Source organism: Stenella coeruleoalba (assembly GCF_951394435.1).
Source record: "Stenella coeruleoalba genome assembly, chromosome: X".
In the NCBI taxonomy this organism is placed as follows: Eukaryota; Metazoa; Chordata; class Mammalia; order Artiodactyla; family Delphinidae; genus Stenella; species Stenella coeruleoalba.
The window spans coordinates 10,114,778-10,142,251 of record NC_137152.1 but is presented as its reverse complement, the minus strand read 5'-3'; the positions used below and the strand labels follow the sequence as shown (position 1 = coordinate 10,142,251).

The 27,474-nt window shown below is 43.2% G+C and overlaps 1 protein-coding gene across 1 annotated transcript in view; it reads right to left on the bottom strand.

The window, feature by feature from the left end:
* Positions 1 to 1,843: 1,843 nt before the first annotated feature.
* Positions 1,844 to 27,474, bottom strand: part of TLR7 (toll like receptor 7) — a 28,750-nt gene continuing 3,119 nt past the window's right edge. The window contains exon 2 of the mRNA XM_079910884.1: positions 1,844 to 5,002. Within this exon, the coding sequence (XP_079767010.1) occupies positions 1,853 to 5,002 (3,150 nt within the window). The 3' untranslated portion in view covers positions 1,844 to 1,852. The remainder of the gene's footprint in view (positions 5,003 to 27,474) is intronic.

Here is a 27,474-nt window from a genome sequence, read left to right as displayed (position 1 = left end):
GAGGTCCCTGTATTTATGTGTTTTAATAGAAGAAAGTTTATCATGCCAAAGCCAGTTTTTATGATGCTATCTTTGTTTTCACCGAAGAAGGCATCTATGAAGTACAATCAAGTTTATAGAGGTTGTCAGATCATTGGCTCTATTCAATCCAGAGATTAATTTGGGAATTTGTGACTCTTATTAATTGATTATGTGTCCTTTGGAAATAATTTATATACTGTGTATGGATAGCCATCCTTAAAGTAAAACCTGTGGCTTTTCCACATACGAGGAAAATACAGTATCTCCCAGCTCATACTCTCAGATGTGAACCCTTACACACTATCTTCCAAAGGGCACAGACACCTCTGTAGATAACTTCTTTCACGAAATAAAAGCAAATTGGTCACGTTTCAAACTTTGAACTCATGCAGATTTATACCCACTTGGAAGGTGTGTCTTCAGAACATCTTGGTCCTTTCTGTTCTTTTTCTGAGTAGTGAAGCCGAAGCTCAAGACTGAGGCTTTCTCAGTGTTAAGGTCGAAAAACCTCTGTTCCTCCCCCGACCCCCAAATTTAAAGGAATCCATGCAGTTGTCATCCCTGCCTGATAATTCTAAATAAATACACGCTCTTGGGGTCCTTCTTCAGAGTTTACCACCAAAATCGTCTAATGTTGATGGATCAAGGTTTCAGATGATTATAAATATACAGTATTAGTTAACAAAGCAGTTTGAAAGATCATTGGATGAGGCAATTTTTCTTTGGATACAGTACTTTTCAATGCAGATGAAAATATTTGTCTTAGCTTGGTTGCTATAACAAAACATCACAAACTGGGTGGCTTAAAGAACAAACATTTATTTCTCACAGGTCTGAAGGACGGAAGTCTGAGATCAGAGTGCCAACACGATCTGGTTCTGGTGAGAGTCCTCTTGTGGCTTGCAGACTGCCCACTTCTCTTTGTATCCTCAGTCCTCTGGCTGCTTCTTCTAAGGCAGTAATCCCATCATGAGGGCTCCACTCTCATGATCTAATCACCTCTCAAAAACCCCGCCTCCTAATACCATCATATTGGGGGTTAGGATTTCAACATATGAATTTGGGGGTGGGCACAAACATTTAGTCCACAGCAATATTTAAGCAGGTAAATTATCATCAAAGGTGAAGAGCATCATTTTGCATAAAGGCAGAGCACTTTATTTTTCTCCCATTTGTAAGGAGACTATGTCCATCAATGGCAAAGATGTTTCTATTTCCCCACAGAACCCAATAACAGGCCCAGGGGAAACGAGCGAGGAGCACTTGAGCAGCAACCACCTGTTGGGTGCCAACACTCAGTCTGCACAGAAGGGGGTGCTAGATTACACTCAAGCAATTGGTTGAGGAGTTAACTGTTTTTGTTTTTGGTTTATTCCCACTAATTAACTCTGGTGCATTTTAATGTCATATAGGTAGACCCTGAGCATTTTTTTTTTACCCTATTTCCACACATACCAGTACTTCTTAAGGGTAGAAATGCAGTTCTTTTCAATTTAGTGACTGTGTGTTTACGTAATAATCACAATTCCAGGAGAATCAAAGTGCCATGTCCTCTACTTGCCACCCTTCTCCCAACAGTATTTTATACAGGAGCAGAAGGCAGAGACTCAACTGCAAATGGAGACAGAGAGAGCTAAGAAAGATGACTTGACGCTTATATAAATCCCAATTTTCCAGTTCCTCTGTCATCTATCGGTGACTCCTCTCCAATATGGGCAATCTCAGGGCTTGGAAAAGTTTAAAACACTCTTTTGGTGGGACACGGATGAGCCAATCTAGGCAGCCGAGCCTCTCCTTGGTAAGTTAGGCAGTCACATTTTGCAAAGAAGGGCTAGGCTGTCTCTTTGAACACCTGACTGTAGGTCACGTGATTGTCTGTGGCCAGGGCGTTTTTCAGACACTGCCAGAAGTACGGATGAGCCTGTGGGTTTGTTGGCCACTCAAGGACAGAACTCCCACAGAGCCTCTTCCGGAGCTGGAGAAACTTGGACTTCTGAAGGGGCTTCTCAAGGAATATCAAGATAATTACGTCCACTTTTTCATCCATGAGCCTCTGATGGGACAAGTAAAATGCTATCTTAAAATTCTCAGTCTTTGCATACTTGTCTGTCATGACAAACACTGTCTTTTTGCTAAGCTGTATGCTCTGGGAAAGATTTTCCAGAACAGGCTGCCCTGGTAACCAGTCCCTTTCCTCGAGACATAAATTAAAACATTTCTCTCTTGGGTCTTCCAATTTGGCCACCAGCTCATCCAAAACCCACTCTGTCACTGCTGGGTCTTTAGTGTCATACACAATAAAAGCATCGTAGCAAGAATTTGGTGATATCAGACGTCGATAGCCCTTTATTTTGGCCTTACAGAAATGGTAACTATACCACACATCCCAGAAATAGAGATGGTTTGCTGTTGTGATCATCATCAGAAAGAGAGCTGCCGATATGGAAAGTGAGAACAGGACGAAGTTAGTCAGATCTAACTCACAGGTATATAGATCCAGAGACACTACACTCTGGCCCTTGTGTGCTCCTGGTCCCATACAAGTCACATCTGTGGCCAAGTAAGGAATCGTCACCTCTGTATGGTTAACCCACCAGACAAACCACACAGCATCACAGTTGCACAGAAACCGATTGTGATGCAAAAACAGAATGTTCAGGTTGTTGAGGACGTTTTCTGGAAAACTAGTCTTTTGGATAACCTGGATTTTATTCGAGCTCAGGTCCAGATGCCGTAACTGGAAAGCATCTTGTAGAAAATACTTTGTCAGGTGCCTGATTTGATTGTTCTTAAGTATGAGCTTCTTGAGGCTGTGGGAACAGTTGGATAATCTCTCAGGGACAGTCTTCAGTTGGTTGTAGCTGAGGTCCAACGTTTCTAGATTGCTCAGGTACTGGAGTCTTCCCCAGTTGAAAGACGTGAGCCCATTTTTGGCCAAGGAGAGAGTCTTCAGATTTGGAGGCATACCATCAAAAACTCCACTAGGTAAGAAACGCAGGGAATTTTCAGAGATGTCTAATTCCTCTAAGCTCAGCAGATTCTTAAAGAGTTTTAAGTATCTATTATCACCATCTCTCCATAAAATATCCAAATGATTGCCTCTGAATTCCAGAATTTTAAGAGATTCGCTCTCCATGGTCCTGCTGGTGGAGGTAGCGATGTCATTGTTGTTCATCATCAGTTTCTTCAGAACCTTTAGGTTCTTGGTGAAGTTTAGCATGTGAGTTATTCCTTCTGATTGAAAATAATGGCTGTTACTACTTATATCTAGGACTTCCAGGTTGCGTAGCTCCTCAAATGCCGTTGAGTAGAGTAAATCAAGCCGATTGTTAGAGAAGTCCAAATATTTCAACTCCACTAAAGGCTGAAATTCACTACCATTAAGCGTCTGGCTAATGCTATTTCCCGATAAGTTTAGGCATTTGAGGAAAGAAAGATGCTGAAACTCAGAAGACTTGATAAAAAATATATTATTTCCACTTAGGTCCAAGGTCGGCCCATACTTGTAACAATCTTCATTAAGAGACAAGAGAGAAGGAGGCTCTTTGCTTTTGGACCTGCAACTCCTTGCAAATTCATCATACTTGAAATAATGTAATGCTTCAAGGACGTGGGGCCCATGACTTTCTACAGAAGTTCTCATGTTAGAGCAGAAGCCATCTTCACTTGAATCTCCTGAAGGTGATATTTTATTCACTGAGAGATCTATGAATTTCAATGTTTTAAATTGGTTAAATATGCTGAGGTCAGCGATTTTTATAAAGTTAGTGCCAAGATCAAGAACTTCAAGATTGGAAAGATTATGTAATGGGGAGAGGTATGAACTTCTCAGCTCTTTAAAGACATAGCCTTTAATCCGCAAAACTTTCAAGTTTTTCAGTGAAGAAAATGCATCTGACAGATTCATAAATGCACGATAGACCTGAAGTTCATAATTGAAAGACAGATCCAATTGGACAAGGTTGTGGAGAAGATGCAAAAATTTGGCATCCCCAATTTCTTTGGCCAAGAAGTTTTGGGAAAGATCTAGTTCTTTAAGTTTGTTAACGTTTTTAAACCATCTTTGGGGCACATGCTGAAGAGAGTTACTGTGTAGACGTAAAATTTGTAATTCTGTCAATGCATCAAAAGCATTTAGGTCGATATGTAGGGGAGAATTATTTTCACAGGGTGTACAAGGAAACGGAGCATTATAACAACGAGGGCAATTTCCACTTAGGTCAAGAACTTGCAGTCGATTGAGGTTATTAAAATCATCTTCTTGGATCTTCGCAATGATGTTGTTATAAAGATAGAGTTCAGTTAAAGTAGGTGGCAAAATAGTGGGGACAGCTGAGATATTGTTATCTTTTAGGGAGAGCAATTTTAAATTTGTCATATTTAGAAAAGCATCTTTTTCAATGGAAAACGAAACATTACAAGGATTGCGATAGTAACAGTTTTGGCCCAGGTAGAGTATTTCGAGGTTGGCCAGTTCTGTTAGGTTCTCTTTCATGATCGAAAAGATGTTGTTGGCCTCAAGGCTCAGCAGCTGTAAGCTGGGAGGAAGATCCTGAGGTATTTCTAGAAGCTGGTTTCCATCCAGGTAAAGAGATTTTAAATAAGTGAGTTTACTAAAGCTGCTGGGTTCAATCTGCAGCCTTCTGGTGCACACATTGTCTTTTGGCCCCGGTCGAACAGGTACACAGTTGCATCTGAAATCGATCTCTACCAGGTGGTCCAGCCGGTAGAAGGACGCTGGAGAGATACCCGCTATATGGTTAATGGTGAGGGTGAGGTTGGTGGCATTGGTGGGAATGTCTCCAGGAATTTCTGTCAAATGCTTGTCTGTGCAGTCCACGATCACATGGGCGTTTGGAGCATCCAGAGTGACATCACAGGGCAGAGTTTTAGGAAACCATCTAGCCCCAAGGAGTTCGGAAATTAGGATCATGTTAAAAAGGATGAGAAATTGTCTCTTCGAGGTCCACATTAGAAACACCTGAAAGTATAAGAAAGAACAAATGGCCCTTCTAAAATACACCAAGAATCAGAATTTAAAATTCCCGTTTGCTGCCTCTCTTTTGCTACATTTGAAACTAAATAGTCCGGGTTGATGGTTCTCACCGGTCTAAACAGCACCCCGACCTCCACCCCATGACTGTAGTTGTCAATTACTGAGGTTCATAAAAAACTTAGTTACATATTTAGCTTTTAGCATCTTAGCTTTTCAGTATTATAGCTTTTAAGTTGGGAGAAGCAGCGTTTTCCTATTCACTGTTATTTAGAATGCTGCAATGGAAGAGCCATCAGTTAGCTGCCGAAGGCTGAAATTTGAGAGGGGTGTGCGGGGGTGAAGGAATGTTAAAATGCAGCTACATCTGGAAAGAAAAACTTTAGTGCAGTTAATGTTTGTTTGTTAAGCCTGCTCTGGCACACATTAGAAGAGTCCTTCACAATACTCGAGCCTCTTAATATTCTAAGGAGGGAAACAAAGGTGATCCATTACCCCCATTTTACAGATTAAGACACAGCTCAGCGATATTAACTGATTTGTCCAAGGTCGCACAACTCCCGCCATTTTGGCACTACTATCTATAAGCCGGGCTTTCCTCTTGGGCTGTTTTTGGAAATCATCTCCGAGATGATTTGGGGATGAACGTTTTCCCTACACATTGGGTTTATATTACACAAATTTGGAAAGGGGAGGGTAGAGAGTCAGGGCACTGCCTGGGTGACCCCCAATGGATCAAACAGGATACTCATGGGAAGGAAAAGGGAGGGGCTGTTAATAATTTATGCCAAGACTACAGGCATAAACTAAGACTCCCTCAGGCCAACTGAGACACGTGGGAACCTACTCTTAATGGCGATTCTTGGGCATCCAGGTTTAGCATGAGAGACACTTGCACCCTGGGAAGAAAGACCTTAAAAGGGAACATGGGACACACTTGAAGAGCTTTACTAACCATCATATTAACTCGAGCTTGCCCTGCGTAGGGTGGTTTAACCACAGGCTTGCTCTCCAGTTTCAGGACTTGTAGCAGTATTTTCCTCCAGAACACTGGTTTTCATTTAACCGGTGTTTATCCATGGAATGATCCAGCCTGTGTCTCTACAGCAGACTTCCAGCTCCATTAATGCTTCTGTCCTCTCAATTGACTGAATCAACCAGTCATACTGATATCTAATAAACCAAGTGTCTACTTCCCTTAATTCCTCCAATGGAGGGTAAATAAGCAAAATTTCCCCTCAGTTTTCTTTTTTTTTTCCGGTACACGGGCCTCTCACTGTTGTGGCCCCTCCCGTTGTGGAGCACAGGCTCGGGACGCGCAGGCTCAGCGGCCATGGCTCACGGGCCCAGCCGCTCCGCGGCATGTGGGATCTTCCTGGACCAGGGCACGAACCCGTGTCCCCTGCTTCGGCAGGCGGACTCTCAACCACTGCGCCACCAGGGAAGCCCGAGCCCTAACTTTTGATCACGGTGTCCAAAGCCTTCCATAATTTGGCTCCATCTCCTTGTCTAGGTTGACCTCATACAACTCCCCTACCAGCTTCTCTAATCACTGAGCCCAAGACCAGCTTGCAGTTCCCTGACCTGCAAGCCCCTCCACCTGGAGTCCTCTTCCCTACCATTGCCACCCACCAGAATTCTGGTTATCTTTTAAGGCTGTACTTCTCAATCTGGAGCAGTCAGATCCCTGGGAAGATGTGGCAAAGGCCGGGAGTATGGGAAGCCCTTAGCTAAATAGTGTATCTTCCTTGGGCATCAATCTTACTCAAAGATTCAGGAAAAGCATCCACCACTCAGGGAAGAGGGATTAAGTCAAGATGCGGGGGAAGGGCTTTAGAAGAGGGAAAGGGGATAAGTACAGTGAGCTATTTGTATGGTCCCTGATAACAGGATCCCAGACCCTGAACCCATCCTCAGCTATGCTTCTGTCGGAAGACATGATGGGTTCATGAATCCCACTATCAAAAGGCAATAAGTAATGCTGCTAAGAGTGATATTAAGGACCAGGGAGGTCCAGGCAGGGACCAAATGGATAAATGACAAAGACAAATCATGAACCAGGTGCCCTCTTCCGATCCCATTCCCAGGAGCTGGGTCCAGCAAACCACTGACCTTAACACACTGGAGACCATGACTGTGACATTCGCAGCCTCTATACATGGACATATTATAAATTACAATGAATGCAAAATTAATCAGAAAGTCTTTTTCTCCCTTATTTCTGAACTTTTTCTCGCACCTGTCCACTTTCCTCCTTGTCTGCTACCCCAACCCTACTCCACTTTGCCATGAGGTCTCACCCTGTACTACGCACTGGCCTCCGACCTGCTCTCCCTTGCCCCCTTCCTCCTCCACAATTCATCCATCAAGAGCATCAGAGCAGTCTTTATAAACACGAATCAGATCAACTGCAACGATTTCTTATTACATTTTGAATGAAGTCCAAAGTCTTCACCATTGTTTATATCGTGCATGTTCTGACTCCAGCCTATCACTCTGACCTTGAACCACCTTTCCCCTTGTTGGACCACACACCAGACATCCGGCCTGTTTTCTGTTCTGCACTTGAGCCAGTCTTGGCACTTGCTGTTCCGTCTTCCCGAAGTTATCTTTCTCCTCCTCTTCCCACAGCCAGGTCATTCTCATCCCTTGGCTGTCTGCTTAAATGACACATCCTCAGAGAGGCCGTCTCTAGGCAACTTTTCTAAATACCCTCCCATGTAAGAATAGTGATAAAGGCAGGAACAGTAGGTAACTTAGGTAGCATTTACCATATGCTGGGCAACGGTTTCAGTGCTTTACATATATGAACTCATTTAATCCTCATAATAACTGCATGAGGTCTTCGACCCCTTATCCACAGCCTTTGGACCTAGATGTGTTTTGGAACTCAGAATTTTTCGGATCGTAGAAGGTAATATGGTGCATGTACCTCGTATTATGTAATACTCCAACTGGAGTCTGGGGCAGCATCTCATAATCAAACACACAAAAATTTGTGCAGTGAAGCACAGGACTGTCCACTCTAAGTGGGATTTTAAAAAAGGAAGAACAACAACTACTACTACTACTACATAATTCGGTTCAGGTCAAGATGCACTCCCAAATGAGTTCAGATCAAGTCGTGTTTGCCATCAACTGAATTAGGACAAAGCTTTCAGTTAGGGGATTTTGGAATTGTAGACCTCTATTATCATTTCCATTTTACAGATGAGTCAACTGAGGCACAGAGAGGTATAGGTACTCTGCACTAGACTACTCTGCTTTATTTCTTTCATAGCCTTAAGCACCATCAGAAATTATCTTGTTGATCGTTTATGTGCTTCTGGTTTACGTGCTTACTTGTTTTACATCTATTCTGCATGAAAACGTAAGCTTCAAGGGAGCAGGGTCTTGTGTGTCTTCATAAAAGACAATGTCTGGCACTTAATGCTGCATTATGTTTGCTAAATACATGAATGAAAGAATGAATGCATACATGAATGAATAGTGAAACAGCAAAATAGTTAAAAGAAATTTCTCCTTGGAGTAGGTTCCTTCAGACTACACCCCCAGCCTCCTCAGGGGTCACATTCTCCCTCTTCTATTTGCCCTGGGGTTCCTTGGGGGGAAAGGTTTAGGAAGCTCTGCTTTTATAATGCCCAGTTCAAACCTATCTTCTTCAAGAAGCTTTCTGGGATCAACCCAGACAGAAGCAGTTGCCTTCTCCTCTCATCTCCTACTTCACTGATTACATGTTGAGCTTGTGAAAAGAACTCCAGATGGAGGTTAGACGAACTGGGTCCTGCCCTGCCTTCATAGTTCATTCTCTGTGTACCCTTCAGAGGTGGGCACTGTGCTCAGGAGGAGATCCCCTACAAGAGGATGATGGACACAGAAATAACAATATGGGATACCGAGGACCCAGACAACCTTCCTAGATCAAGACAATGGGCTTGGACTAGGAAATCCCCCAACAGTTCTTTAGCTTGAAACTGTACCAAGTATCTGGTGAGAAAGAATTTATTTAAAAAAAATCAGAATTCTACTGACTCATTCATTCTTTCATTTGACGAATATTGATTGGATACCTACTAGGAGCAGCAGATATAGAATCTCTGTCCTTAAAGAGCTCAAAGCCTAGTGGAGGAGGGAAAAAATATACAGATTTAAAATAGAATGTGGGGGACTTCCCTGGTGGCACAGTGGTTAAGAATCCACCTGCCAGTGCAGGGGACACGGGTTCAAGCCCTGGTCCGGGAAGCTCCCACATGCCACGGAGCAACTAAGCCAGACACCACAGCTACTGAGCCTGCGCTCTAGAGCCCACAAGCCACAACTACGGAGCCCACTTGCCTAGAGCCCGTGCTCCGCAACAAGAGAAGCCACCGCGATGAGAAGCCCGTGCACCACAATGAAGAGTAGCCCCTGCTCACTACAACTAGAGAAAGCTCACACGGAGCAACAAAGACCCAATGCAGCCAAAAATTAAAAAATAAATGAAAAATAAAATAAAATAGAATGTGGAACACCATTAGTTCTTTCCAGATGAGATGCTGCCACTTGCATATGTGTAGATTAACTGTATGTTGTTCTTATTCAAGGAGTATTTCCTGATACTCCCAATTCCTTTTATTATTCTCAGAGGCTCCAGAGATTGTTCTATATCTATATATTTTTCCCCTTTCTTTCATCTCATAGTGATAGAATCTCCATTTAGAGTTGGGCATATGCCACTCTGAAAAAAGATTATATTTCTCAGACTCCCTTGCAGCTATGACCATATGACTATGTTAAAGCCAATGTGATGGGAGAGGAAGTGAGATGTGTAATTTCTGGGACATGTCCTTAAACAGTGAGACTCTTCCCCTTCCTCCTGTCTACTTCCATCCGGCTTCTTGTAATATGGATATTGTAGCCACCATCTTGGAATGATGCAAATGAGGAAAATGTGCTAGGGTTGGTGAAGCAACAAGGTAGATGATCCAGAGTATGTAGATCCTTGCATGACCTCATAGAGCAGAGTGGAAACAAAAGCTCTGAACTGCTGACTTCTAGGAGTTTATGAGAAATCACAAGATTGTTATGCTCAGCCAGTGTTAATTGGAATTTCTATTGCATGACTGCAAACCTAATTTTAGTGGCGTAGAATTTAGAATGACACAAATGTACATATCTATGAAACAGAAACAGATACAGAGAACAGACTTGTGGTTGGCAAGGGGGGTAGGGGAGAGATGGACTGGGAGTTTGGGATTAGCAGATGCAGACTAATATATATAGGATGGATAAACAACAAGGTCCTACTATTGAACATGGGGAACTGTATTCAGTATCCTGTAATACACCATAATGGAAAAGAATATGATAAAGAACATACACATTAATGTATAACTGAGTCACTGTGCTGTACAGCGGAAATTAAGACAACATTGTAAATCAACTATACTTCAATAAAATTAATTTAAAAAGAAAGAAAGAAAGACTCAGGTATTGGAAACTAAAAAACTAGTGACCCATGTTACGCTGTCACAAAAACACTTGATACTACTGTCACCTATGCTACCTTGGAAGGCAGAATACCTGCCAACTGTGACTTTTGTTTTCCCGGTCTTATTGAAATATAATTGACATATAGCATTGTATTAGTTTTAGGTGTACAACATAATGATTTAATACATGTATATATCGTGAAATGATCACCACAGTTAGTTACCGTGCATCACTGCACATAGTTACAATTTTTTTCTTGTGATGAGAACTCTTAAGATCTACTGTCTTAGCAACTTTTAAATATGCAGTATAATATTATTAACTATAGTCACCATGCTGTACATGACATGCCCAGAATACCAACTGCAACTTTACTCTTAGGGGAAATGGTTTGACAATATTCATAATGATGGCATGTGTTGATGACTTCTTCTTGTTCTAGGCAATCTTATGAGAGAAATGACCTATAGGGCTGAAGTTAGCCTAGCAGGAATGGGAGGCTAACTTTAGCTCCAGTTCTGCAAGCAGGGATAGAAGGAAATATAGCTTTGCTAAGTGAGGTTTTCTCTGCCTGCAGCCTAAACTCTAAAGATGATTAAGACTTCCTTAATTTGGGGCCTTGTGGGGTTGAAAAAGCCAACTGCCTTACCCCAAACAACAGCAGATGTCACAGATACAGCTTGAAGAGGAAGTAAGTGTATGCTCTCATGCATTTTTCGAGCACTTTCCATTAAGCATTTTCTAGCAGACAGTGAACGCCAGTCCAGGGCCCAAAAAATCTGATTAAGAGTGTTGCCTTCCTCTTGACTCAGACAGCCTCTGGGAAGTTGATTAAATTCAGAGAGAAGAACGCTGAGAGAATACAGAATCCTTAGACTTAAATGGTCTAAAGCTGCTCTGGCCAATGTGATAGCCACCAGTCACATGCGGTTGTTTACATTTAAATGAATTAAAATTAAGTGCAATTTTGAAATTCAGTTCCTCAGTCACACTAACCATATTTCAAGGGCTCAAAGTCACATCAGGCTCATGGCTACCGTACTTGAGCATGCAGATACGGGAACATTTTCCATCATTGTAGAAAGTTCTATTAGACAGTGCTGGTCAGGGCCAGGGCTTGGCAAACTTCTTCTGTAAAGGGCCAGACAGCCAATATTGTAGACCAAATTGAGGCTGTTATGTGGCTACTTAAATAACTATTTAGAACATAACGAATTAAGGTGGTCAGAACCATTCTTACCTCACAAAATCAGGTGGTGGGACAGATTTGGTCCAGAGCTCATAGTTTTCAGGCCCCTGGGATAGACAAAACCTTCCACTTGCACATGGAATTAGCTCTAAGATCCAGGCGACTCAGATACAGAGCTGGCCCTCAGCCATCCTGCTAGCTTACCTTTCCAGGGGTCTTGGTATCAACTCACCCATCGCCCCCTCTAGGTGCTAAACACTCTGAGGTTCACGGACTTGTCTTTACTTGTGATGATGATGCCTGCCACCTCCTGAGCACAAGATAAGTATCTGCTGAGTAAATCAAGGCTTTGAACATTCTTCAAATCCCATGGAAGGCTCAATGATCATAAATAGCAAAGTCTTTCCAAAGATCAGGTTTTTGACAAGGGGACGAGGAGAGACCAGGAGGGTTGGGAGCCTCTAAAAGAAGGGCTGAAATGGGAAAAGAGCCACAGAGGACAAAGGGGATGCAGTCAGAGGGAGGCTGTGGGAAGCAGACCCACAGAAGAGCTCTAGGCAATCTGCTGTCTCAGAAGTTCTGGCCCCTTGAGCCCGAAACCCTAGTGAGAGCACAGAGCTCATTTGTCTCTCCTGGGAACAGGCACAGCCAGGATGGGACTGTCCCTGTCTTATACTCAGTCGTTGAGTCCCAGCCCAAATGGCCCTTGGAACGCTGTATGCAAGGCAAGCCTTCTCTCGGCTCTCTGCGCAGGCTGCCTGGAACTCACAGATGGACCCTGATCAAGCAGGTGAGGAAGAAACCTGAGTCAATGAACAAAGCCTTTCTAAATTTGTTATTTACAGAGAAATAATACCTTTGAGGCTTAAGAACGAAAAGATATTCTTGAGAAGATGATTTTAAAATGTGAAATATTCCTTTATTCCCATGGAAATTTCTCCTTTCAAACCATGGGCAACTACCTGCTTCAGACTGAAGCTAGGACCTTCGTTTCAACTAATGCTATTTTCAAATGTAAGCGTTTGTTCAGCATAACGCCAGGCTTCTTTTTTTTCATTTCATACAAATAATCCACGTCATTTTGTTTTTTTCTGCTTTTTTGGCAGTGATTGCCCCAAACATAAGTCTTTCAGGAATTTGATTTGTAAAATAGCATAATACACCATAATAGGCCCGGCTTTAGTCATGAATCATAGCTAATTACACATGCAAATACACTGGGTAAATTTGGATGCTCAATTTGTGAGCTAATTGTGGTAAAAATGGGAATGTTTGATTCTGTATGCACAGGTGTTCTGTTCTCTCAATAATCTCCTCCATGCAAGGCACTACGTGAGATGCAGGAGGGGAATGATGATGAGTTAGACACCATTCCTGCCCAATTAGGAACCAAATTCCTCCACCGCTGCGTCTCAGAAGCCGTGTATATTCCCAAGCAGAGAACTCTCTGCTTTCAGGGAAATCCACGGCAGGGGAGAAAGAAGAGTTTGTGGGATGGGGTCTAGTCAGGCCTAAAGGTAAGGCTGCCTGCCCACCCTTCAAACAGAAGCTTGAATACACAACCCTCTGAAGAGGCGACACGTGTCCCATTAGATGCCTCATTTTTGTGGCAGGACTGTATTCAGAAGTGTATTCTCCTGATGTGAGATCCATTTTAGATTCCTGCTAGAATGCCTACGGTTGTAGAGCTATGACTCCTAATAGGAAAACACATGGACTTAGATGAGTCTAACTTTGTGCTTTGCTGACTGTTTTTAGCTTCAAGACTTTGCAAGCTCCTGACATGGATGCAATCTGAGGACATAGAAGGACAGATGGCAGGAGGGAGGAAATGAGTTTCAGTGGTTTGAGTTTTGCAACAAGTTAGAGGAAGACCAGGATTAGTCTGACTTCTCATGTTTATGTATTCTGGGGCTTAGCTCCTGTGAACTCAAAGTCAGATCAGGAGTCAGCCTAGAGATTATCATACTAAGTGAAGTAAGACAAATATCATATGATATATGTAGAATCTAAAAAAATTATACAAATGAACTTATTTACAAAATAGAAAGAGACTCACAGACATAGGAAACGAACTTATGGTTTGTTTGGGAAAGGGGGGAGGGATAAATTGGGAGCAGCGGATTAACAGATGCACACTACTATATATAAAATAGATAAACAACAAGGACCTACCGCAGAGCACAGGGAACTCTACTCAATATTCTGTGATAACCTACAATGGAATAGAATGAAAAAAGAATACAGATACACACACACATATGTATGTATGTATAACCGAATCACTTTACTGTACACCTGCAACTAACACAATATTGTAAATCAACTATACTTCAATAAAAAATAAATAAAAATTAAACTTAAAGAAAGTCAACTGCTCTGATGAACATCTACTGACTGAATTCTCCTAAACCTTGATTTTCTCATCTACACACTATGGGGACTGAGCTAACTGACCTCAGTGCTCCTTCCTAGACCCCCAGAACCTCAGGCTGCTGTTCTTTCACAACGGTCTAAGCAGGGCTTCACTGGTGGCACAGTGGTTAAGAATCCACCTGCCTATTGGAAAAAGTGCTGCAATGAACACTGTGGTGCTTGTCTCTTTCTGAATTATGGTTTTCTCAGGGTATATGCCCAGTAGTGGGGTTGCTGGGTCATATGGTAGTTCTATTTTTAGTTTTTTAAGGAACCTCCATACTGTTCTCCATAGTGGCTGTATCAATTTACATCCCCACCAACAGTGCAAGAGGGTTCCCTTTTCTCCACACCGTCTCCAGCATTTATTGTTTCTAGATTTTTTGATGATGGCCTTTCTGACCGGTGTCAGGTGATAGCTCACTGTAGTTTCGATGTGTATTTCCCTAATAATTAGTGATGTTGAGCATCTTTTCATGAGTTTGTTGGCCATCTGTATATCTTCATATATACACTACCAAATGTAAAATAGATAGCTAGTGGAAAACAGCTGCATAGCACAGGGAGATCAGCCCGATGCTTTGTGACCACCTAGAGGGGTGGGATAGGGAGGGTGGGAGGGTGACGCAAGAGGGAGGGGATATGGGGATATACGTATGCATATAGCTGATTCACTTTGTTATACAGCAGAAACTAACAGAACATTGTAAAGCAATCATACTCCAATAAAGATGTTTAAAAAAAAAAAGGCAAAAAAAGAATCCGCCTGTCAACACAGGGGACACGGGTTCGAGCCCTGGGCCGGGGAGATCCTTCATGCCGTGGAGCAACTAAGCCCGTGCGCCACAACTACTGAGCCTGCGCTCTAGAGCCCGCGAGGCACAACTACTGAGCCCAGGTGCCACAACTACTGAAGCCCGCGCGCCTAGAGCCCGTGCTCCGCAACAAGAGAAGCCACCGCAATGAGAAGCCCGCGCACAGCAACAAAGAGTAGCCCCTGCTCGTCGCAACTAGAGAAAGCCCGTGCGCAGCAACGAAGACCCAACGCAGCCAAAAATAAATAAAATAAATCAATTTAAAAAACAAAGAGGGAGGGGCCCCAGGCCCATGCTGAGGATGCCTACAGGGCCTAGTCGGCCATCCCAACAAGGAGCGGCAGGCCGATCCATGGCAAGGTTTTCAGCCGAAGAGTGCTACGGTCTGACTTCATGTTAGAAGGATCATGCTGGTTGCTGTGTTGAAAGAGACAACGAGGGGAAGGGTGGAAGCGTGGAGACCAGGCAAGAGGCTATTACGGTAATTCAAGCAAAAGCCCCAGCTGGCAGGGGTGGAGGTGGTGAGAACTTGCCAGATACTGGATAGATTCTGAAGGTGAAGCCAAAGCAAATATGACTTCCAAGTTCTTGGAAGCATGTGAGGGGAGGAGCTGCCGGCAGCAAACATTTCTGGGAACAAAGATACCGGTGGTAGTTCCCGGGGCCAAGAGGGTCAAGAGGATATATCTGAGGATGGCAAGCATAACAGCATGTTGTAATGCTGGTGAGAGTGCGGAAAAAACTTCCCCAAACCCCCATCGTAAATAATAATGCCGAAGAAGATGCAGGAGAGACAGGGGAGGAAAGCAGGGAGGTGACCCAGCGCACTAGCGGGGAGACTGGCTTTGGCAGGGATTATAAAAATTCCATCCTTAGTTTAAGAGTCTGCAAATTGGTTCACCTATCTCCCATCCTCCTCTGAACCTGGGCAGGCTTTTTTCCGTATCTGGAGGAGAGCAGCCGAAGAAGCGATGTTGCAGGACTTGCCAGGCTGGGACAGAAAAGGTGGGAGTGTTTTCACCTCACCAAGCACTCCTTCTCTCGTGATCTCTTTGTCTCTCTCTCCACTTGAACTGGAGCTCTGAGCCACCAGCCTTGGAAGAAGCCCGGAGACAGCACAGCTTCCATATTGGAGAGACCACGTGGAGCCAGTGGCAGCCCGCAGCTGTGGAGTCTCCCCATCCAGGCACCAGAACTGTGCGGGGGTGAGTCCAGCCCCAGACACCGACTGCAAGTGGCGGACACACCCAGCGCCACAGACGCCTCAGTGAACCCAGTCAACCCGTGGGCCCGCCACATATAACACTCCAGGACAGTGGTGGTATCAAGCCAGTGGGTTTTGGGGGGATCTGCTACACGATGCTGGGTAACTGGACAGGAGGTCAGGCAGGACGGGTGGGTGCAGAAGCTCTAGGCGGGCACACAAGCAGAGGGGAGCCAGTGGGCCATCTCTCCCAATTGCTCTTCCAATTCTCTGATGCAGTCGGGGAAGCAGAAAGCTGGGTTATCAGCTAAGAGTGAGCAGCCGGCACGAGGGGCTGGGGGTAGGAGAGGGGAAGGTGGAGAGAGTCCTCCAGGAAGACGAAGTTGGGTGTGATTACCTGGTGGCAGGTAGAACCTCTCACCTTTCTGTATTGCATCGGTATTCCCCTTCTGGTCTTTATTATATAATTTTGCATGGCTATGATCTGGTTAGATTTAATGACTTGCAGCAAAATTCTTCTCCATCCTCCGCTCATCTACCCAGTAGCCAGTCTGAAGGCCAACATACCTGCGGGCTACTATGAGCCAGACTTCAGGGGACAACAGCTAGGTGCCCTCAGCTACCCCTCCCATTTATTTTTAAGATCACAGAGCAGAAAAAAAGCCACGTTGCCTGAGTTGAAAAGGAAGTGCTGGAATATGCATTTCTGGTGGAGGGAGTCACTGAAACCAAGCTATGGAAGCAAAGGATGTCATGGCGCGGGGGCGGGGGGGGGGGGATCCCGTAAATGGATGGGCTGCGTTGAACCAGAGGTGATGGCCAACTGGAGAATCAGGAGAAAGAAACCTGGAAGAGGCAAGGAGTGGGGAGCAATTGTGGGAAACCCCTGAATTTGAATTCACTAACCTTTTGTCACGTTGCCATGACACTGAATTGTTTGAAAACCAGATGTGCACTGTATGTATCACCCTAGGGGCTAAGGGAGGGGCAGAGAATAAGGGAAGTTATGTGCTATTGTTTTATAGGCCAGCCTCCACTGGGAATTTCCCTAAAAGACTTAGGACCAAATATCCCCTTTTTGCAAATTCTGAAATATTCCTAATTATAGGCTAACCTCTGTAAAATGTAATTACCATGGACATCAAAGTTTCATTATATAACAACCAAAAAATTAAGTACAAGGATATAACCCACTTACTTAAATAAAGAGACTTTGTATCATTTCCCTTCTACCATTTTAGCCCAACAGACCTAGCTTTCAAAATAAAAGAGTAAAATGATATAAAGTTGTCTTACATAAATTAGGAACTCAACAGCTACTACGCATCACAACAGGCACCCAAGACCGTAAGATATTAAATCTTACTTGACATTATACCCTATCCCCCTTTTCACATAAAGCACAACTGGCACATTTTTTTGTAATGGGCCAGTCACAACTACTCAGATTTGTCCCTGCAGCGCAAAAGCAGTTATAGACAATATGTAAACAAATACACTAACAATAAAGCTATTGTGGGCACGAAAAATTGACTTTAATATAACTTTTATGGGCCACAAAACAGTATCTTCCTTCGACTTTTTCAATCATTTAAAGAGATTAAAAAAAATTCTTAGTTTGTGGGCTATACAAAAACAGGTGGCAGGCTGGATATGACCCACGGCCATCATTTGCTATCCCAGGCCTAAACTTTGGTGGGCTTCAGAGATATCAATGATCTATTCATGGGGTGCAAAGACACTGGTTGGTTCATCTGTAATGACTGTTTTTAATTTCAACACCATCTTCCCGACTTTTAAACCATCAATTTTGAATAATTTAGTAAACGAATTCCTTATTATCTCTCTGGCGATGAAGAAATTTGCTACAGTTAACTACTGTTACTTTGGCATGTTCCCTCTAACACTCATCTCCCTATTCCTGCATCTATTTCACACAGTGAGAAGCAGTTCAGTACTAGCAGGGGCTTCGTCAGTGGAAAGGTTTGATTGTAAATCCTTATTCTGCCACCTAAGCGCTCTCTGACTTTGGTGAATCACTTTCCCTCCTGAGCCTCTGATTTCTCAACTGTCAAATGGTTAGAACGCAGGGCTCTCTTGCGAAACTATTAAGAAAAATAGGTAACCCATTTACTCAGGCAAACCGTCATCACAGATTAACCAACGTTTAGTAAGTGTCTAGTACGTGCATTAAAAACATCAGGAATATACGATACTTAATTTCTAGCTTGCTTTTTCCATTTACCATTATATCATGAGTATTTTCTTATGTCATTCACTATTCTTTTAAGAAATATGATTTGATGGTTACATAACATTCCACTTAATGGGTGGACCACAATTAATTAACCCCTTCCCAACACTGGACGTGAGATATTCCCTTTGCCATGCTGCATAGACTATCTTTGTAAATTGTTTGTGACATCCCTGATTGTTTCTTTAAGACTTTCTAGAAGTGGAGTTTCCATATCAAAGGGTCTGACCTATAAGTATTCATAAGATTGAATAATTTTCCTATGCTTTTTGGTCTTTTCTATTTCTTCTTTTAAAAGTTGTTTTCATCTTTCCTTATAAAAGATATCCCAATTTTTTTTCAGGAGTAAATTATCATAATTGAAGCCCACGGTGACTGACTGTGTCCCGGGTGGAAGTGTGTGCCGGGCCAGCTTGGTCGAGGTAGAGCAGAGGGGTCTCGCTACCAGAGTCGAGCTGCCCAGCCAAGATCACAAGCTCTTAACCCTCTTGAAGCCCCAGCTCCCTCATCTGTGCCTCACAAGGCTGCTTGGAGGGTGAAATCGACACAGAGACATCCAGCCCTTAGCATGATGCTCAGTTTGTAGTAAGTGGTCAATAAATGTGAGCTCTGTTTATTACGATCAACCCTACCATGCCATCCCTCAAGGGGCAAAGGCAGATGCGGGCATGGGTTGGCCTAAAAATAGACATCTGCGTTTCTAGGAAATGAAACTTTAAGCGGTTGCTTCTTTTGTAACATAGTGCCCTGTGGTTAACTCTTCATTAGACCTTAGACACAAAATGAGCCCAGGCGCCAGCATTCAGATCTAGAAGTCAGAGTGGGTTCCTGGTGCAGGCACTCCATTGTGTCTAATTGGGGTGACAAAATAATTTCAAGAAAAGGTCACTGATGTCTTTTTGTGAAGAACTTTAGGCATACCTAATACCGCACAGCACTTGCAAAGGATCTGAACATATGTTTTGTTATCTGAGCCCCTACAACGGCCCTGCAAGGCAACTGGAGAGGTACAGCAATGCTCATTTGATAGCCAAAAAACGTTGAGCTTCAGAGGGCTGAGGTGATACGCCCAAGGTCCCCCAGCTAGTGACTGGGAGAGCCAGCACTGACAGACTCCCTCCTCGACTAAACTTTAGTCAGCCTTCTCTAAGTCACTAGGCCTTGATTTGGGGGCTTTTGTGTCCATGTGGCCAGTTTTAGCAAGAATCCTGTTAGGTCAGTTTAGCCAGAATCCCTGACCACGCTATCTGATCATCCCTGCTATCTGATCAAGTCTCTCATCCCTACCATCCCCCAGGTGATGATATCCCATCTCCCTGGCCTGCTTTCAGCAAGAACCCCGTCAGGTCGGTCCAGCCAGAACACCCCCTAACCCTGATGTTTCCTCTTAGTAATTTTCCAACCACTGACCCTCACTCTGTTCCTGGCCTATAAATCCCCACGTGTCTCTGCTGTATGTGGAACTGAGCCCAATCCTGTACTAAGGTCCCATTTCCCCGACTGCTTTACATCCGGTCCGCTTCTGCTTTTCTGTGACCGTACGCGAGCCCAGGCTCCTGTATTCCTACTCCTGCCCGTCTGCCCCTGCTGCCACACACACATACTCGTTCAGACGCCACCAAACGCTAGAAAAAGCAGAAAGGAACTTCAGTGATTTCTACAGTTTTAAAGCTGAAAAGGTGAGGTGAAAAAAGTTAGACCCATAGAAGCTATTTCCCCAATTCAAACATCCACTCTTCCTCAGGGTGGGATGCAGTTAACTCCTGTCGGAAGTTGCACAGAGCAAGTATTGATTAATCTGAAATTACAAAATACCCCCATGATTAATCTTGATTGTGAGAGATCATGGAAGAGGTTTTCCTCAGCAAATAACCGAAGTACAGATACTTAAACATCTCTCTTGCCGGCCGGTTTCAGTTCTTCCCACAAAAAAATGACAGATAACACTTTTTAGGGATCTCTTAGCTGTCCTTACCATTTCTAGTCTTCTTCCAAAATGAAACAGAGAGGTCGGGTTGAAGAGAGCAGAGCATGAGAGGTGTCAAGATCAGCCTGAGATGGACCCAATAGCATCAACTAAGGTAAAGAGAAAACACCAAACTTTACATTTCAGAGACAGCAAAGTACTGAAGCTTCAAAGCGTGCTGAGAACATGGCTCTAAGACATGCTGCTGAAAACACCTATTAATAGCATTCACTTCCTGAAAGTTATCTAGACTAGGGACGCACTCCAGAAAACCATTTCTAACATTATTAAAAAAATCTACTTTATCTTCGAAGATATGACATTTGAGACTACAAAAACTCATTAGATTCTAAAAGAAATTTTTCTTTTGCATGTGATTTGGGTTCCCTCTCCTCCCCTCCCCTCTCTCTGAGAATGGCTCATAGGTCTAGTTATTTAAATGATCTGAGTTTGTCCCAGTGCTGAAAATACCTTTCTCGGCTGCATGGAGTGATTCGAGGTCTGGAGTCTTCTGAAGTGAAGAGATAGGCTGCAGGAAACCTAGAGTCACAGAGACTCCAGGCTGCCAGCCGTGGAGCTTCCAAGTGCAAAGACAAGGTTAGGGGTTGGGGGGAGGAGCGTGAGTATTTAAGCTATCTCAGACATGAGGTCCGCAGAAGCAGCAGCTTCCTCTTATTTCTACCACCACAATCGGGGCAATGTCATGTCTACATCCAAGCAACCTGGTTGATCGATCTCCTTTTTTCTAGGAGTTTCTCCATCTCAGCACTACTGCCATTTTTGGTGAGATAATTCTTTGTGGCATTGTAAGATGTTTAGCAGCATCCCTGACTTGAACCCGCTAGATGCCAGTAGCACTGCCCCTTGACAATCACAGACATTGCAAAATATCCCCCGGGGCGCAAAAGTGCCCCAGATTGAGGACCACTGTTCTACAAGTATCTTAGAGACACGCCTAAATTTCCCTCGTTCTGTCTTAGGCCCAGCTGAAAGGGACTCTGGTTTCTAAGCAGTGGCAGAGCTTCCAGTTGTTTCCCTCACTTCAATGAAACGAGGGCAGCTGCACTTGCAGTCCAGGGTCATGTAAAACCTGCTTCTCAAAGTGGGGTTCCCAGGAGAATCGCTCCCTTTTGAACTGATTATTGGTGCCTTTTGGAGGTAGAGTCAAAATATCAGTAGTTATGTTTAAAGGTCTTTAGTCTGCCCAGTTGCCCTGGAGAGAATTTGAAAACTGCCAAGTATGTCACAAGAAAAACAGCTGACAGCCATCAGGGTTAATCTACTGAATTGAAAAGTCAATAGTGCCCCAGATCAGCTGAAAAACTATTAGATACAATAATAAGTCATCTTTATTGAGAGTTTATTATGAACCAGACACTTTTAACTGCCTAATATGTACGATCTCATTAAATACTAAAAAAATGAAGTAAATATCTTATTATCCTTCTTTTGTTTAAACAAATAATAGAATTAATGCAGAAAAGATACTGGACTTTCCCCAGGTCACATACCATGTAAGTGATAGTCACACAAGCAAAAATCAAATGCCCTCTTAGCAAACCACTTTGCCACACAATCAATATGTAAAAATCAATAGCTTTCTCACATATAAACAATAACTAATCCAGATGGATAACAGGAGAGATTCCACGCAAAACAGCAACAAAAATATGAAATACTTGGGAAGAAAACTGACATGAAACACTTGCGAACAAAGCAGGTGATAGACGGGCAGGGGACAACGATGCCTTACCTAGCAGGCTGCTTGCTATGCATTTGCCCCTCAAATTCACGCTCCATGCCTTCCCACCCGGCTCTGTGTCCCGAGAGGCTGAGCTGTACACAAATTTCATCACTAGCTGGCAGATTTCCGCATGGGTTTGCCCAATGGGGAAAAGGTCCGAGTATTTACCCCTGGGCTCCCTCCCTCTCCAATGCTGTGGGATGGCTGCCACCCTGCAATGATGCTCTGGTCAGGTGATGCTCCCCCCTCATGGCCACTCTTCCTGAATTCCACTAATTGTTCCTTCGCCTTGCCACTTGAAGCCTGTGACTGTGAAGACTCAACCCGTGAAACGCCACACCATTGTTGGGGATTTCCCTAAATCCTGTCCACACTGTTATGAATAGTCACTTTGCTAAACTCATCAATTTCTGACTCAGAGTGTGCCACTTGTTTTCTCTCAGGACCCTTGAAGATGCAAAGAAGATGTAAACAGATGAAGAGAAATAGATGGTTATTAGGGCTAGAGGTCACAGCTGGGCATTTTTCATTTATAACAACGATTACGGTTATGTTATCCATAAATGTCATCTCCTCTGGATAGTAAAGGGTACATGACCAGATATCTCTCATAAAAATGAGGTATTGGATCTGACTGGGTTAAGACCCCTGGTAAGAACAGTCAGGTAACTTCTGAATGAAAAAGTAACAAAGGGAGGATTCCTCTTCTCGATCTATAAACGCATCATAAATGCTGCATTGCCTACAATGGCATAGTGCCAGTACATCAGTGAAAAGGAGGAGATAGCAAAGTTAAGTAAAAGCACACATGGGAGGGACTTCCCTGGTGGTGCAGTGGTTAAGAATCTGCCTGCCAATGCAGGGGACATGGGTTCGAGCCCCGGTCCGAGAAGATCCCACATGCCGCGGATCAACTAAGCCCATGCGCCGCAACTACTGAGCCTGCGCTCTAGAGCTTGGGAGCCACAACTACTGAAGCCCGAGCACCTAGAGCCCATGTGCCACAACTACTGAGCCCACGTGCCACAACTACTGAAGCCCACATGCCTAGAGCCCGTGCTCCACAACAAGAGAAGTCACTGCAATGAGAAGCCCACACACCGCAACCAAGAGTAGCCCCTGCTCGCCGCAACTAGAGAGACAGCCTGCGCGCAGCAACAAAGACCCAACACATCCAAAAATAAAAATAAATTAATTTTTAAAAAAAGCACATATGGGACATTAAATTCACATCAATGGCAAAAGGAATTATTAAGATAAAGTTGGGCAACTGGCTTAAAGCTTAGAAAAAAATTAAGCTGTAGTCTTACCTTGTTTCTTACATCAAAATTAATTTCATATGGCTCAAAAATTTAAATGTAAGACATTGAACATTAAAAGTGCTGGAAGAAACCCAGATAAATATTTTTATAATCTTGAAGTGGGAAAGTCATTCTAAGTATGACAACAACAACAAACGAAGACCAACAGCAACGACCCCAGAGTCCGAAAGAAAACATCAAAAAATTTGACTACATAAAAATAAATCTGCTTACTCATCTATAAAGTGAGGGATGAGGGTGTGTGACCAGTAAAGGCACATCCAGGTTTTATATGGTAAGATCCTGAGGGAATATACTATTATGCTTTCTTGTATTGTTATTTATCTTTGATTCTATCTGCTAGGTCCCTAATGATATTGCAGACCCCTTGAGTTAAGGATGCATTGTCCCCAGCATCTCGTTCAGAGTTGGTATTTAAAAATCATTCTTCATGATGATAAAAATGAAAGTGATTATGAAAATAAGAATAATTTGATCACTTAGGTCAGTTTTGAGAAGAAGAGCTAGTCGTGGCCTCTGTGAGCTACCCGCATCTGGGTGACGTCGTGGGCCCAGGCCCCCCCGGGTTAGTTAGCTCAAGAGAAATGACTGGATGAAGAGGATAGAGTGCTTCTATTCATCTTGTGAGGACAGGCCTCTCATTGGCTGGGTTACCTCATACTACGTTTTCTAAGTCTCACCGCATTTCTTTTTTCCTTTTAGATGGAAATAAAGAAGATTGAAAGGGCCCTTGGTGGAATTAAACGTTGAAGGACTCCTAAGATTAAGTTTCTGAAATTAAAAGGAAGTCCAGGCTTAAGTGGCATCCAGAGTGGTGGGTGAACAAGTATACAGCTGGGTACAGAAACCCCAGGTGTGAGCCCCACTGCTGCCATCTGACTCTGACATAGACATCAAAGGGGTTGAATGGAAACTTAGCATCATACATACTCTCCTAAAGCTGTTGGGAACCTCAATAAAGCCCTTAAATAAATTGCTCTAGTCCAGTTAATGCTGTGTTCCCAGCATGGGGAAGTATAACATCTTAATGTTTCTCTATTTGGGCGAGCATGCGAATGCAAACAGGACCCCAGTGCTTCCCCAATTTCTGTTGGCTGTTCCCACTCCTGCATGCTGAAAGTCAGGGTTGGCTTGAGGAAAAGGAGAGAGAACTTTAATGACAAGCATCATACTATTTTTATAACAAGGTTAAAATGTTAACCCTTTCAGTTAGATACAACCATGAACGCTTTTCAAATAAAAATCTTTACTAGAAATTTTCAAACTAACACAACATTGTAAAGCAACGATAAAACTAATAAAGCTCCAATAAAAACTAATAATAAAAAAAGAAATTTGCAGATACCATGAGCCTGCTCTTTGTAAGGGACACGTAGAAATAGAACACAGCTTCCATAGCTCCTTCGTATATAGTGTATTTTTAGCATGGTAAAGCCCCAGTGTCATAATTAACCTTGTCTTTTGCTTCATTCCCCCTTCCTTTTTAAAAAATTTTTATTTTATTTTTTTAACATCTTTATTACCCCCCTCCTTTAAACTGAAATGTGAAGCATTTCTCTGCTTAGTCCTGTAAGTTTCATTTTACCTTGAAATGAAAGTGTTCTGAAAAAGTCCTTGACAGGATATGCAAATTCATATTAAAAAAACCCTTCTTTCGTGTTGAGGGCTGGTCCCACATAAATATTAGAGTGTACCAGATGAGTCCAAAGGATCAAATGCTTTGAAAAAAGGCCCTGATGCAAATAATGGAGTGGATGACTTAGTTAAAAAGAGAAAAGGTTATTTATGGAGGTAATGGTCGCTAAGCAGCTCTGCCTCTTGCCTTGGAAAATCAGAAGCAGTTTTGCCAGGTGGGCATTACAGATAATCCCTCTTGCCATTTGGTTTTCGTAGACTCATAAGTGGATTCATTAGTACTGAGGTATAGTGGCAAGAACACTTGCTTGGGATATGAGAGACATGGCTTTGTAATAAAAATGTGACCTCACACCAGTACATTCCTTCATGTTTATCACGCCATTGAGTTAGAAGCACCATCACTCTCAGAGCCTAAGAATAAAACACCTGTGAGGTGTCTATTGTTTTTATTTATTTATTTATCTACCTATTTATTTATTTATTTCTGCATTGGGTCTTCACTGCTGCACGTGGGCTTTCTCCAGTTGTGGCGAGCAGGGGCTACTCTTCACTGGTGCGCGAGCTTCTCATTGTGGTGGCTTCTCTTGTTGCGGAGCACGGGCTCTTGGCGCGCGGGCTTCAGTAGTTGTGGCACGTGGGCTCAGTAGCTGTGGCTCGCAGGCTCTAGAGCGCAGGCTCAGTAGTTGTGGTGCACAGGCTTAGTTACTCCGTGGCATGTGGGATCTTCCTGGACCAGGGATCGAACCTGCGTCCCCTGCAATGGCAGGCGGATTATTAACCACCGCGCCACCAGGGAAGTCCCGAGGTAGCTATTGTTAAAACCTGGTTTGCCCCCGAGGAAGCTGATACTTCAAGAAGTCATATATCTAATATGCAAAACCGGGTTGCAATTCATGCTTTTTTTGACTCCACTGCCCATGTTCTTTCTGAAAGTCATCTAATCAGCCAGGACCTCAGCAATTCAACCAGATAATAACAAAAAGTCCTTTTTGAACTTATATTTGACGTAACCGTTCATATTAAAAGCCATCATGTTTCAATGATTTATTGCTGTGTAACAAAGCACTCCAAAATGCATCGGCTTAAAACAGCAACCGTTATATTTGTTCACCGTTCTGTCATTTGGCCGGGGCTCTGCTGGGCTGTTCTGTTTGTCGCGTTTGGGGTTTTCCACGAGACTGCAGTCAGATGGCTTTGTTCGCCTGTCTGGTGCCACAGTGGGTATGGTGGGGAGGCTGTGACTTCTTGCTCTTTTTCTTTCCATGTGGCTAGAGCGGGCTTCTTTTCAAGGTGATTAGATCCTAAGAGTGAGCATTTCAATATAGATAAGCCCCAGTGTGCAAGCACTACTAAGCCTCGTTTGCATCATCCTTGCTAATGTCCTACTTATTGGCCAAGCCCAGAGTCAATAAGGAAAGGCACTCCAGAAGAACATGAATATTGGGAAGCACGGTTCATTCAGAACCACCAAAGTGATGGTCTACCACTTGTGATATATACAAGAGAAAGGTAAAGGGATATGTATTTAAGGCAAAAACTGCTGTTTCAGATTCTTTGAAGGATACTGGATTCAAAACATTTTACTTTAGAATACTATGCAGCCTCTAAAAGTCATGTATTACAATACTGAATGAGAGAGGGCAGACAGCAGAAGAAGAACTACAATCCTGCAGCCTGTGGAACAAAAAACACATTCACAGAAAGACAGACAAGATGAAAAGGCAGAGGGCTATGTACCAGATGAAGGAACAAGATAAAACCCCAGAAAAACAACTAAATGAAATGGAGATAAGCAACCTTCCAGAAAAAGAATTTAGAATAATGATAGTGAAGATGATCCAGGACCTCGGAAAAAGAATGGAGGCAAAGATCGGGAAGATGCCAGAACTGTTTCAAAAAGACCTAGAAGAATTAAACAACAATCAAACAGAGATGAACAATACAACAACTGAAATGAAAACTACACTAGAAGGAATCAATAGCAGAATAACTGAGGTCGAAGAACGGATAAGTGACCTGGAAGACAGAACGGTGGAATTCACTGCTGCGGAACAGAATAAACAAAAAAGAATGAAAAGAAATGAAGACAGCCTAAGAGACCTTTGGGACAACATTAAACACAACAACATTTTCATTATAGGGGTCCCAGAAGGAGAAGAGAGAGAGAAAGGACCTGAGAAAATATTTGAAGAGACCACAGTCGAAAACTTCCCTAACATGGGAAAGGAAATAGCCACTCAAGTCCAGGAAGTGCAGAGAGTCCCAGACAGGATAAACCCAAGGAGAAACACGCCAAGACACATAGTAATCAAATTGGCAAAAATTAAAGACAAAGAAAAATTATTGAAAGCAGCAAGGGAAAAACGACAAATAACATACAAGGGAACTCCCATAAGGTTAACAGCTGGTTTCTCAGCAGAAACTCTGCAAGCCAGAAGGGA